A 14,304-nucleotide genomic window follows, 5' to 3' on the forward strand; every position below is an offset into this window, starting at 1 on the left:
ACGTCAAGTGAAAAACAGGCCGGACTGCGGCCTGTGGCCGGCGGGTCCAGCAGGGGGCGCTGCAGGCCGGACTGCTGCTTCCGGTCGGAGACACAATAACACGGTGAAAAAAAACTTCACTGTTCGACATAAACATTCTTTCCGAGTCGTTTATGGAGTTTGACTTAGTTTAAATAACATTTCACATCCAGACAGCGAGCTATGGTTGGTCTGGACTCAACACGACACGCTGACTGATCGAGCCATAATAGGACATACCTGCTGCACACACGCACGCGCGCGCGCACACACACCACACGCACGCGCGCGCGCACACACGCACGTCAGAGGGCCGTGTGTTCTGCCGCTGCTCTCCGGGTTCCCGGTCGGTGGATCGTCTCGTTCTCCGGTGAGTCTCGTGCGTCTTTACATAATAGCGTTCATTATAATGTCGGGGCGACGTGTGTGTGTTTGAAGCTACTGTTAGCAGAGCTGATGAGGTGAAGCCCGGGAATGTCAGGAGTCCGCAGACCTCAGCTTTAGCACCAACTTCCAGGTTTCAGAGCAGCCGAGAGCTCCGGACGGCTTATCCGGTTCTCATGATGTACTGGAAAGATTCGGTTCTTTCAGCAGAGCCGGTTTTCATGGCAAGACTCTCTGGAAAGATCCGGTTCTTTAGCTGGTTGGCTGCCAGCCAAGTGTGATCATCTCTCGATCTGGAAGCACTGAGCCACGCCCACTCCGCCTGACTTTCAGCCCTCACTCTCTCTGTGCTCTGATCAGACGTCCAAACCTTCCACCAATCACTGATCCATTGTTTCTGTCTGAACGTCTCTTGTCCTGTTTCTTCATTTCGGTCTCTTCTCTTCCACCAACAGTTTCAGCTCATCGATAAAGTTCTCTTTACAGTCATGAACAAGTTCCTCCAGTCTGTCCCTTAGGCCCCGCCCACTGGCAGATCCCAGGGCGGTCTGTAGAGTCCGTAGAGTCCGTAGAGTCTCTAGAGTCTCTAGAGTCCGTAGAGTCCGTAGAGTCTATAGAGTCCGTAGAGTCTCTAGAGTCTCTAGAGTCCGTAGAGTCCGTAGAGTCTCTAGAGTCTCTAGAGTCCGTAAAGTCCGTCGAGTCTCTAGAGTCCGTAGAGTCCGTAGAGTCCGTAGAGTCTCTAGAGTCTCTAGAGTCCGTAGAGTCCGTAGAGTCTCTAGAGTCTCTAGAGTCTCTAGAGTCCGTAGAGTCCGTAGAGTCTATAGAGTTCGTAGAGTCTATAGAGTCTAAAGTCCATAGAGTCTGTAGAGTCTGTGAGTGAAGCAGAACCAGTCTTGAGGAGAACTGGTTCCTTCAGCTCTCTTTCTTTCTGAATGGCAACATTTCCAGTTGCTCATGTTGACAGAGACCCGGCAAACATTTAAAGAGCAACTAACCCCCAAATCACTTTTTCTTTGCTGATAAACTGTATAAATGCATGTCTTATATTGCTGTCAACTCGTTTCTGACATTACTTTTACAATGTAGTGCAAACTTGTTTAAAATCCGGTTTCTGTGACAAAAACCGTCTCACTACCGCCCCAAATGGTTTAACAGCGTTTACTACATTTGAATTTCGTGACTGGCTGGATGATGGCATCCAACGTACGCTTCGCCCACGCCCCTGCATCCATCGTACGTCATGGAGTGCAGCCCTATATCAGCAGATGCCTCCTCTACAAGTCGGAGTCGGACCAGAGCGAGCCATCTTTTTCATAGCGATTATCAGATTAGCATTGTTTTAGCATTAGCATCATTTTAGCATTAGAGTTAGTAGGTTAGATCATTTAGCGTAGTTCACAGGCGTGATTTATGTAGGGTTGGTGGGTTATGAAAACCCGCGGGCCCCCCCGGGCGCCCCGACGCTCCGAGGCTCCGAGTGAGCACCACACCGTTCGTCAGTGGACTCGCTCGGCCAGCGTGCGCTGTCACAACAACTCAGCCCCCCCCCCCTCCCTCCAATCCGCCGAGCCCGCCTCTTTTCAAATCCTGAGGGGGGCGGAGTCAATCTCTGTCAAGGGGGTCAGTTGCTCTTTAAGAGAGAGAAAAACAAGACTACAAATTTCAGTTACAGCTGGTTCCAGACTCTCCAGGACCTGGTCCAGACTGTCCAGGACCTGGTCCAGACTCCACAGACCTGGTTCAGACTCTCCAGGACCTGGTCCAGACTCCACAGACCTGGCCCAGACTCTCCAGGACCTGGTCCAGACTCCACAGACCTGGTCCAGACTCTCCAGGACCATGTGGCGGTCTGGTTAACCCTGTGTTCTCCTGTGTCCAGTGCGGCCATGCTGGGAGCCCTGAGACTGGGACTGTCGCTGGTCCTGATCCGCTCAGGGCCCAGTCCTCTGCGGTGTGCCGCTCTGATAGGTACAGTGCTCTCACCGGGAACCGGACTTTCATGGTTTTATGGGGGGGGGGGGATGTAGGAAGGATGTTTTCCCATCTCAGTTGGCCTCTTTCTCTTACGTCCCTTCGGCTCTGGGAGTCTTCAGCACTGGACGTCCCTCATAGCGCTGGTGTCCACCGCCTGAGAGTGCCCAGCAGTCCTCACACTGCCAGACGCAGTCACACACACACACACACACTCCATCCACTGGCAACAGTTTGCTCAGGGACACCTTTGGCATGAGAACAGGGGTGATGGAGAATCGAACCAACAACCTTCCGCTGTGAGATGAGCAGCTGTTCTCGTAGAAGCATCTGGCTTTCCCCTCTTCAGCTGTTCCTCTGATGTTCCTTGAACCGCCGTGGTCTTGTCCTCGTTGGAACAGTTCTTAAATGTCTTCTCTCCAGATTCACACACCTGTCATCCAGGACCAGTTGCAGCTCGTCCGGTCCAGAAAATCTTTACCAACTTGCTTCAGTTTTAAACTTGTGACAACATTTGCTGGTGGTGACCTGGTGGTGACCTGGTGACCTGGTGGTGACCTGGTGATGACCTGGTGGTGACCTGGTGGTGACCTGGTGGTGACCTGGTGGTGACCTGGTGGTGACCTGGTGACCTGTGGTGACCTGTGGTGACCTGGTGGTGACCTGGTGGTGACCTGGTGACCTGCCCTCTCGCCCACCGTCTGGAGGGACGCCAGATAAAGAAGGACACGTTTGATCTGTCGATGTCTTCTGCAGCCTCACATCGAGTCCTTATCCTCTGAGCTAATAATCCTGAATGCTCCCAGGCCGGTCCTCTGCGGCAGACAAAATCGAGGACGTCACGACCAAACAGCAGGACCCATAGACTCAGAGTACTCCTTTCTAAATGCCTGTTGAAAAATACTTACCAGCTCCTCTCGCTTTAGAGACTCACGAAGCTTCAGTAGTGAAAGTCTCCATGAGGGAGGTGTCTACAGTCTGTGGTGTCATGTTACCACACCGACCACTACAGAGGAGCTGTAGAGCTACTATAGAGGAGCTGTAAGTCACTATAGAGGAGCTGTAGAGTCACTATAGAGGAGCTGTAGAGTCACTATAGAGGAGCTGTAGAGTCACTATAGAGGAGCTGTAGAGTCACTATAGAGGAGCTGTAGAGTCACTATAGAGGAGCTGTAGAGTCACTATAGAGGAGCTGTAGAGTCACTATAGAGGAGCTGTAGAGTCGCTGTAGAGTCACTATAGAGGAGCTGTAGAGTCACTATAGAGGAGCTGTAGAGTCGCTGTAGAGTCATATAGAGGAGCTGTAGAGTCACTATAGAGCAGCTGTAGAGTCACTACAGAGCAGCTGTAGAGTCACTATAGAGGAGCTGTAGAGTCACTATAGAGGATGTAGAGTCACTATAGAGGAGCTGTAGAGTCACTATAGAGGAGATGTAGAGCCACTATAGAGGAGATGTAGAGTCACTATAGAGGAGATGTAGAGTCACTATAGAGGAGATGTAGAGTCACTATAGAGGAGCTGTAGAGTCACTATAGAGGAGCTGTAGAGTCACTATGAGGAATGTAGAGTCACTATAGAGGAGCTGTAGAGTCACTATAGAGGAGATGTAGAGCAGCTTAGAGTTACTATAGAGGAGGTGTGGATTGCCCTAGACCAGGGGGTCGGCAACTTAAATGGCGACGGGCCAATTTTTGTTTGGGCACTTGAATTGCGGGGGGTGGGGAGGGGTTTGCTTGCATGCGCACTTAATCAAAGAGATTTTTTTTCCAATCTAAACAACTATCCAATCTTGACGTTAAACAATGCTGTCAGAAATTTTGTGGTTTAAAAAAGTAGCTTGTATTTGTTACAGGGGGCTGCTTCACTTGGTAAAGTAAAAAAAAAAACAACAACAACAATCAGCTGAATTGGTGAAACAGCTGACAACAGCAGCCTGGAGTTAAGGCTGATGCACACTGGATGTGTTCTGGCTGCAGTCCGGCTCCGGTCCGTACACACAGCACTGTGATTCACACCGCCTGCGGTGTCTCTGCAGTCCGCTGGAGGAGGTTGCCAGATCTATCGCTATCCCCCATAGACAATATGAAACCCATTTTACTCAATAGAAAGCAGCCCAAACCGCCGTCTCGGTTGAAAATGCACGTTAAAACTGTATTTTTATAATAAAAAAACACGTCCTAAAACACATAATCATTTCATCAACCCGTCCGACGTGTTCAAAAAGACGCTTGATTTGCCAGAAAACCCGCCCCATCTGGCAACACGAGCTGCTTCCGGTCACAGAAGCTGTTTTGAGCCATTTGGAGTCATTGACTTTTCAGCAGTGACGAAGACAAAAACCGTTCATTCTTCTAAAGCGTATAGTGACTACATGACGTTGTTTGTTCTGTGTTCTACCAGAAGAAGTAAAAAAATAGGAATATTAAGGCAAAAACCCGACACAGATTTTATTTTGAAGTCACTTATTTTGGAACACGTATCGGTTTCCTTCCGTCACCCGACTTGCTTCTGTCTGGATTGACGCGGTAGGGCTGCGGCGTCCGGACAAAACAGGATCCTTGCGGAAAGAGACCAGAGCTCCACAGCGGCTCCGCAGCCGGACCGGAGCTGGACCGGAGCCGGACCGTAGCCGGACGGGAGCCAGACCGGAGCCGGACCGGAGCCGGGACCGGAGCCGGACCGCATCCAGTGGTGCATCGGGTGACTGCGGCTGCTGTCTTCAGTCACCAACTTGTTAAATAAATTGTCTTTTAAGACAAGAATGTGTGAAATGTGGAAAGAACATTATAATAATAATTTTAATTCTGTATTGCCAACAATTCAAAACCAGTTCACTGTTGTGAACGATCGCTTTTCCTTAGAAACGACATATAGACGCGCCGACTGTGAGTATTTACAAATGTTTGATAAGACCTCTGATCTGAAAAAGAGCCGGATTGTGACTTTGGAACCTGAACATCTCACAGCTGCAGCTTCACTCCTGAGAGCAGCACGATGATCCCTGAACAACAAGATGAAGATAAAACAACAACAGAACATAAACAGCCACGCTACACCCAGAAACTAAACCTACCAGAACCATGTTTCCCTCGTTCTCTCCAAGCCGCCGCTGCGCCGCTCAGATCCTTCCTCTCAGTAACAACTTTTCCTGTTCTGTCCCCGACGCTCAGCGTTTAAATCTTCTGTCCACCGTCTCAGAAGCTGAGATTGCGTCCCGTCGACTGATGCTGGAGCACGAAGGAATCCGCTCAATCCAGCTAGTTCGTCGGTGGCTAACAGCTAAGCTAACAGCTGACTGAGACGCCTAGCAGCAGGATGCTTTAAACGAAGTGTCCCTGAATGCAGCAGGAGCTGCAGGGCTCAGGCTGTTCACTGAACCTGAGGGTTTCAGGTGTTTCACAGGTAAAGAAGGTTTAGGAGGAGCTGGTCCTGACAGGTTAATGGACGGAGTTACTGCCTCCGTGAAGCAGCTGCCTCAGATTCTCAAAATCATCTGGCGGGCCAGACATTATCGTTCGCCGCCGCGGGCCGCCAGTTGCCGACCACTGCAGTAGACTGCTTGACCCTGATGTTGACCTGTGCTGGTTTCTGTCTTTGTCCGTCTCATCAGCCCAGGCCTCGGTTGAGGGGTGTGGCGTCCAGCAGCCATGTCGGGCTTCAATCTGCTGCACCTAATAACCAAGGAGTCAGCCCGTGGTCCCTGCGGCCGTGCGGTCTTCCCTCAGGTCCCCTGACTGGGCTGCTGTGTGCCTGCTGTGCTCTGAGTGAAGCTTAACCTGCTGGTGTGTTTGCATGTCTTTACCTCCCTGTGTGAACTCAGGCGACTCGCTCCACCTTTCTCCTCAGATGAACCACCAGCTGTTCATTTACTTCACAACCCAGCAGCATTTTACTGAGGCCCGCCTGTGAATTCTAAATGTTGAACCTAGAATCCTTTTGATTTGGAAGCCAACCTAAATGCTTCCAGCTCCTTGACTCAGCCTGGATCACGTCTCGTCTCTTTGTGTAGCATCCCATCCAGTCAATGCTTGGGACAACGTTTGCTCTTTATCTCTAACTACCATCTTACAGGAAGCTGAGTCACTGAATTCAGAGGAGTTTTTTATCTCCTCTAGAGAGCTGGGGTGTCAGAGGAGGGTTGTTCTGTCCCATTCATCATTTCTGGTATAACTTCTGGAAACCTTCAGGGTTGATCCCGGTAATGTGACGGAACTCGTGTTCAGAGGGGAGACTGATTGTTGAACTGCTGTTAGACCAGGAGGCTCCAGCAGACTCACCAAGTCCAGATCTGAAGGAAGACCGTGTTCAGGTTGTCTTCACCATGACAGCAACTTGTTCACATTCAGTGAATGTGGAGGAGAAAGACAGGCTGCCGTGAGACGGTCCCATCGGGACCAGCGCTCATGTCCTCAGAACCGGGGCAGAGTGTGGTTCTGGGCCCTGGTGGGCCTCCAGCCCTGCTCTGTGGAGGTGATGAGTGTCTCACCATTCACCTCAGCTCCTCCTCTGACTGCTATCTGGTTCTGGACTCTGGGAATCCATCTTTAAAAACATGATATTTCTGAATTCTTCTCATAGGCTTTTTTCAGACTTTAGTGACGTCGAAACCTGGATCCAGACTGTTTCTCAGGTGGATTCCACATGAAATCATCAACACAAACCTGGGTCCTTCTTCTGCCATCGTACGACGTGGCTCTGCTGATTTGGGAAAACGTCCTCCACACTTTGATATCCAGCGGTGATCTGCGATCAGTGAACAGATCAAAAGACTGCCTTCAGGTCTTTAACTTCACCGGCGCCCCGGGAGTCTTCTTGGTTTTATTCTTATTGGAAGATTCAGATAGAATCCTGTGGGACGTGAGCATGGATGACAGCACTCAACACAGAATTTACACTTTACCATGAAACTCTACTCTTCACAGCAGTCCAGTGTTTACATGTAGCCTCAGCTAAACATGTTAGCCTCAGCTAACGCTAAACATGTAGCCTCAGCTAATGCTAAACATGTAGCCTCAGCTAAACTGTAGCTTCAGCTAACGCTAAACATGTAGTCTCAGCTAATGCTTACACGTAGCCTCAGCTAATGCTAAACATGTGGCCTCCAGTTAACGATCAACATGTAGCCTCAGCTATGCTAAAAGTCTTGCCTCCATCTAATGCTAAACATGTCACCTGCAGCTAATGCTCAGCATGTAGCCACTAGCTAAAGCTCAGCATATAGCCTCAGGCTAATGCTAAGCATGTAGCCTCCAGCTAATGCTAAACATGTAGCCTTTAGCTAACTCTAAACATGTAGCCTCCAGCTAACTCTAAACATGTATCCACCAGCTGATGCTAAACATATAGCTTCCAGCTAAATCTAAACATAAAGCCTTCAGCTAACTCTAACTGTAGTCTCCAGATAATGCTAAGCATGTAGCCTCCAGTTCATGCTAAACAGTAACCTCCAGCTAATGTTCAACATGTAGCCTACAGCTAACTCTAACAGTACCACAGCTAGTACACATGTAGCCACCAGCTAATGCAAACTTGTAGCCTCCAGCTTTGGCCTAAGTTACTACCACGGTTGGATTTGACTACACACTGCTGACTATATTATACGTTAAAAAAGTACATAGACTAAATCAGAATGGTTTTTGTGGTGTGGAAATGTGTCAGTAGTTGATGCATAACAAGTTTATAAAAACTGTTCAGACAGAAAGCTGTGAATAATTGTAACATCTCATAACTGATTACTTAGATGACATTTTAATGGTGTCCGAGCTCCAACTTTAAAGTATTTATCTTGTTCTTAAATATTGTTTGTGAAGTCCTGGATCATCTTCACAGTTCAGCTGATAATCACAGCCACGCTCTCCTTTATTTCCTCTAAATCTCTTCCTCATGCTCACCGGTGTCACACTGCTTTCACTGATGGATGGTTTTTGATAATTCTAATAGCTGTTTGATGGAGCTTGATTTGATGCTTTTATTGTGTGAACCTTCTGATTTGCCTCGTCTTTCTTGTCAGTGACTTTCTTTAACTGTTGGAGGTGGCTGGTCTCCCTGTCTCTCTTCATATCTGGTCCTGTCTTCACCCAGGAGCCTCCAGGACAAAGAAAACATGGCCGTGAGTTTTGCTCCAGAGGAGCTGAGGAGCGTCCTCACCCCGATGCAGTTCCACGTCACCCAGGAGCGCGGGAACCGAGAGGTGAGCCTGGCGACTCTGCTCCACGGTCCTCTCATGCGGTTCGTCCCACATGACCTTCTGTTCACACAGCGCCTTCACTGGAGAGTTCTCCTTCCATAAAGAACGACGGAACCTACACCTGTGTGGTCTGTGGAGCCCCCCTCTTCAGGTGAGTAAGTGGGGGGGGGGGGGCACCTTATTTTCATCTCCTGTTTTAAAATAATTCCATTTATTCATTTTGATATTATATCTACTTCAAGTTTTAAATCAGATTTGACACGTGTTCTAGTGTGTAATCACGTCCGTTTCATGTGGTAGAGAGAACCTGGTACAGGGTTTCAGCTCATAGCAGCTAAAATTTCTATATTTATTATAAAATGAAAACACAAAAATCAACACAATCAAGCCATAGAAGTCCCAAGTCTTTAACTTCCAATCCAAGTGGAGTCTCACATCTTTATTCTATTTTCCAGTCAGAAGTCATCAGAACAGCCACGGCAGTCTGTGTCCATGTGTTTCTGACTGACCTGTTTCTTTTCTCTCTCAGCTCAAGCTCTAAGTTTGACTCGGGCTCAGGTAAGCTGCAGGGGTTTCCCTTCAGGCCTTTCTGTTTGTGTGCAGGTGGATTACTTCTGTCCTGTTTCTCTTTAAATCAGTTTAATTCCAGTTTTTTATCTTATGAACTTCCTTCTACCGATTCACACCAAACACGACCACACTTTGAGATGCAGATAACAGCTCAGAACCTTTAAAATCGATATTGACAAACCTGTAGCTAAGCTTCAATTTATAAAGTGAAGAACTTTACTCGTGAAACAAGAGTAACCCTGAGCGTCAGGTTTCAGAGCTGCTGGTTCCAGAGCTTGTCCATGAGCAGCAGACTATCCAGCTGCAATTTCTAGAGCCACAGGTTTGCTCATGTTTTGATGCTTTCAGGTTGGCCGTCTTTCTCTGACCTTGTGAAGGAGGACTCCGTCTCTCTGTCGGATGACTTCTCTTATGGCATGCACCGGGTGGAGACCACCTGCAGCCAGGTACGCTCTGCCGCTGTCCTGATGTCTGTCCCCTTCCACCACTGTCAGGTTCCCACAGCTTCTCTGGAAAACTCACACCTGTTCCTCCAAAGAGCTGTTAGAATCAGAATCAGCTTTTATTGGCTAGGTTTTTCCAGCAAATAAGGATTTTACGTTGGAAAGAATCAAAATACAAACATTCTAGAATCTCCACTATTGTAATTTGTATATGTAAGAATCTACAGAGATTCTTACATATACCGTGTTTGAACAGAGTGGCCTGGTTCTGAAGGTAGACGCAGCGCAAATTATGTCTGAATAAAGTGTCCTCTGTGTCTGCTGGTTTTGGTGTGCAGTGCTCTGTATCTCAGGTGGTTGTGACAACACCAGAGGACTGGCAGGCTGCCACCAGCTGGCACGGACAGCTGCCACGGCAAGCTGCCGCCAGCTGCCATGGCCACTGCTGCCAGCTGCCATGGCAAGGTGCCGCCAGCTGCCACGGCGAGCTGCCACCAGCTGCCATGGCAAGGTGCCGCCAGCTGCCACGGCGAGCTGCCACCAGCTGCCACCATCTGCCATGGTGAGCTGCCACCAGCTGCCACGGCGAGCTGCCGCCAGCTGCCATGGGTCAGCTGCCACGGCAAGCTGCCGCCAGCTGCCACCAGCTGCCACGGCGAGCTGCTGCCAGCTACCACGGCCAGCTGCAACGGCGAGCTGCCGCCAGCTGCCACAGCAAGGTGCCGCCAACTTCCATGGCGAGCTACCACGGTGAGCTGCCGCCAGCTGCCACGGCAGATGCCACCAGCTGCCACAGTGAGCTGCCGCCAGCTGCCACCATCTGCCACGGTGAGCTGCCACCAGCTGCCATGGCGAGCTGCCACGGCGAGCTGCCACCAGCTGCCAAGGTCAGCTGCCACGGCGAGCTGCCACCAGCTGCCATGGTCAGCTGCCACGGCGAGCTGCCGCCAACTGCCACGGCAAGGTGCCGCCAGCTGCCACGGCAAGCTGCCACCAGCTGCCACGGTCAGCTGCCACGGCGAGCTGCCCCACTGCCACGGCGAGCTGCCGCCAGCAAGCTGCCACCAGCTGCCATGGTCAGCTGCCCCCAGCTGCCACGGCAAGCTGCCGCCAGCTGCCACGGCGAGCTTCCGCCAGCTGCCACGGCAAGCTGCCGCCAGCTGCCACCAGCCGCCATGGTGAGCTGCCACCAGCTGCCACGGCCAGCTGCCGCCAGGTGCCACGGCGAGCTGTGCCAGCTGCCGCCAGCGGCCACGGCGAGCTGCACCAGCTGCCACCATCTGCCACGGCGAGCTGCGCCAGCGTCGTGAACATCTCCGCGCAGGCGCTTGGCTGTTCTTCTGCCTGCGCTCTCCGCGCTGGTCACACATCGACTGCACTCGGCCGGATCCGTCTGCTCTCAGCTTTTCACATTTAAAGAGCATTAAAACATAACAATTGCCGCTGTCAGTGCTCGCGCTGCGTGGAAAATAAAATGAAGCGGAGCGGGCGCTCTGCAGAGCGCGAGCCGTGGTGCACGCAGGGCTCCTCTGTACGGAAAGCCAAAGGAGTCACAATTCGCCACTAATCCAACACATCCGATCCTTAAAGACGCCGTAAAAAATGCCCATTTTTAAATAAAACGCCGTAAAAAAACGCGCATTTAGACAAATCAAACGCGCGTATTTTACGGCGCTCTTACCGAAGGCTGTAGAACACCGTAAAAAACGCCCGTTTTTAAATAAACGCCGTAAAAAAAAGCTCGTTTAACAAGCAACATGCGCGTTTTTTACAGCGTTTTATAAGATGTTAATGAGCTCTGCCCTCTGAAAAACACAGCCAATAATTTTTTTTTTTCTGAAGCCAATCAGCAGAGAGCACAGCGAGGCCACAGCAATGGATCCAGAGACTTGTCACTCCATTGCTAGAGGAAATGACTGAAATTCAGAGGATTAAAATATGGATCTGCACAAATTAAAACATCTATTTTGAGACGCTAATCATTACAATTTCTCCCATGTCCACCCGTACGTAATCAGTATCACCGTTTCCAATGTAATCAGAGCATTAAAATATCGATCTGCATGGATTAAGTATAATAACCGTGGCCGAATACACTATGCTGAAAACATGTATATAAAATACACAAACAAAACCTTGATCATCGCATTTTCAAAATGTATTAAGTCCAAATATATTTGCTTTTTGTTTATTTGCATTTTGTTGTTTTGTCAAAACTACAAGAACAATCTCTTGCTAAAACACTTATTTTGAGTTGTTGATCGTTACACTTTCTCCCATGTCCACCAACAGTCAGCATCACCGTCTCTGATGGAATAACTGCAGGTTTAGCGCAGACAGTCTGGTTTAGCGCCACATCTGATCTGCCAACAGGTCGTACTCATAAAGTGATGTTGTGCATTTTAACCACAGGGTGGCAGTAGTGGTTTAAAACACTCTTTAAAATTCTTTAATGTTTAAAAAAAATAGTAATCCTTTGTGATATTTATATTGTATATTTGTTATATTGTTATATTTCTTGTGCCTGCACTGGAAAATAGAAACTCTCCATCTGTATAACAACAATAAGACCATTCTGACTGTCATGGTCCAGTTACAGAGTTCATGTCATATGTAGAAATGAATTATGATGCTTCTCTAGCAGAAGTACCATTTGAAATGTGTATTGAAGCGAGCTGTTGTCGTTGTTTTATGATTTTTTTTTAATGGTAAAAACATGAAAATAGTAACATGACAATAATCTGCTTAACTCATTGTGTTCCTCCACTGATCCCAGATGAAGAGGCTGCAGTCCAGTGAGGCTGGATTCATTGGAAATAACCACAGGAGATGTTTCTATTGTTCAGCATATCAACATATCTATTGATTATTTAAAACATTAAGTGTATAAACTCAGAGTGGATGAGGAGATCACTACAGGGCGCCCTCTGCAGGTCATTTTTGTAACTGCTTTCATGGAGCCACGGTGATCCGTGCAGATCGATATTTTAATTATCCTCTGATTACATTGGAGACAGTGATACTGATTACTGATGGACATGGAAGAAAGTGTAATGATTAGCATCTCAAAATAGATGTTTTAATTCGTGCAGATCGACATTTAATCCTCTGAATTTCAGTCATTTCCTGTAGCAGAGGAGCTGAAGTCTCTTGGATCCGTTGCTGTGGCCTCGCTGTGCTCTCTGGCTGATTGGCTTCAGAAACATTAAACTTACTGGCTGTGTTTTTCAGAGGGCAGAGCTCATTAACATCTTAGAAAACGCTGTAAAAAACGCGTGTTTTGCTTGTTTAAAACGTGCGTTTTTTATGGCGTTATATTTTAAAACGGGCGTTTTTTACGGCGTTCTACAGCCTTCGGTAAGACCATGCGATGTATGGCACAAACGGCCATCCATACTTTGTGGGTGGCCGCTACACTTCCGCGTCCAGTGCGTTCCTGGCGTAAAGTTTTCGTGTAAAAAAAGTAACAATTATTTTAATTTAACTTGACCTTCTAGGGGGGGCGGGGGGTGCCGTTGGGGGGGCGGGGCGGGGCGGGGCGCCCCCCTAATATAATGGTAGGGGAAACCCTGGACTTCCAGACCAATGTGGTGTCAATTTCCCTTCGTCAGACAGCCTGATAACGAGTCCTCCCCGATTGTTTGCAGTGTGGAGCTCATCTGGGACATCTGTTTGACGACGGACCAAACCCACAGGGAAACGCTACTGCATCAACTCGGCCTCGCTGGCATTCAGCCCACGGACGCGCCGGCCTCATCCTCGACCTCGGCCTCGTCCGGCGGCGCCGTGGACACTGAAGGAGCTTCCAGCAGCGATAGGAAGACAGAGCTGTGAGAGTGAAGCCACGGAGGTCACCTGTCAGCTTCATGACCTGAAGACACGCTTGACCCACGCGACCCTGAACACAAAATATCTTTCAAATCAAGCTCATCAAGTATTTTTCCCTATATATTGTTTGCATTCATGAAGATTGATTGAGAACAGTTTGTTTTGGTGTGTGTGTGTGTGTGTGTGTGGTGTGTGTGTGTGTGTTTGTGTGTGTGTGTGTGTGGTGTGTGTGTGTGTTGGTGTGTGTGTGTGGGGTGTGTGTGTGTGTGTGTGTGTGGGGGTGTGTGTGGTGGTGTGTGTGTGTGTGTGGTGGTTTTTGGCTTGCTTCTTGCTTCGCCCTTTTAGACACCAAGCCGGAGGATTTTGTGAGGAATAACTCATGAAGCTCAGTTCTTTGTCTGGGTCTGCGATTGGCTCTGCCACCTTCTTTCAGCCGTTCGACCCAGTTCAGCTGCGTTGCCTACTTCTTAGCCTCACGTTGCGAATCAGCTTTAATGTCAGCGAGGCTATCGAAAACGATGAGCAAATGAAGTTATTATGGGAAGAATGGGATCACACAACACTACACACAGTGGCTAGCAGACCTGCAAGCAGACACTGCAACCTCCCAGGACAAGAACCAGCAGGTCATCACAACAGCAGACTTCCAGAGAAGAAGAGCTGGACAGCTCCAGGTCCTGACAGATCCACACCTACTGGCTGAAGAAGCTCCCTGCTCTCCATGAAGGCCTGGCAGCCCAAATGACCCAGCGAGAGAGAAAGGGAACCACCCACGGGGAACCCAAGGTCCACAGTCCTCATCACGAAGGACCCCCAGAAGGGAACAACACCGTCCAACTGGGACAACAGCAGAGGAGCCAGGCACCAGTTACTGGTCGAACAACGACTGAACTAGACTGTAA

General features: G+C 49.2%; 1 protein-coding gene across 1 annotated transcript; it reads left to right on the top strand.

The window, feature by feature from the left end:
• The first annotated feature begins 235 nt into the window (after nucleotides 1–235).
• On the top strand, nucleotides 236–13,395 carry msrb3 (methionine sulfoxide reductase B3). The gene is made up of 8 exons (XM_030114003.1): nucleotides 236–388; nucleotides 2,282–2,370; nucleotides 5,985–6,099; nucleotides 8,456–8,564; nucleotides 8,634–8,712; nucleotides 9,091–9,119; nucleotides 9,480–9,577; nucleotides 13,222–13,395. Exons 3-8 carry the CDS (start codon nucleotides 6,022–6,024, stop codon nucleotides 13,369–13,371), a joined length of 543 nt encoding a protein of 180 aa, XP_029969863.1. The 5' UTR covers nucleotides 236–388; nucleotides 2,282–2,370; nucleotides 5,985–6,021; the 3' UTR covers nucleotides 13,372–13,395.
• The last annotated feature ends 909 nt before the right edge of the window (nucleotides 13,396–14,304 follow it).

This window comes from Salarias fasciatus, chromosome 17 (genome assembly GCF_902148845.1).
Source record: "Salarias fasciatus chromosome 17, fSalaFa1.1, whole genome shotgun sequence".
NCBI classification, from domain to species: domain Eukaryota; kingdom Metazoa; phylum Chordata; class Actinopteri; order Blenniiformes; family Blenniidae; genus Salarias; species Salarias fasciatus.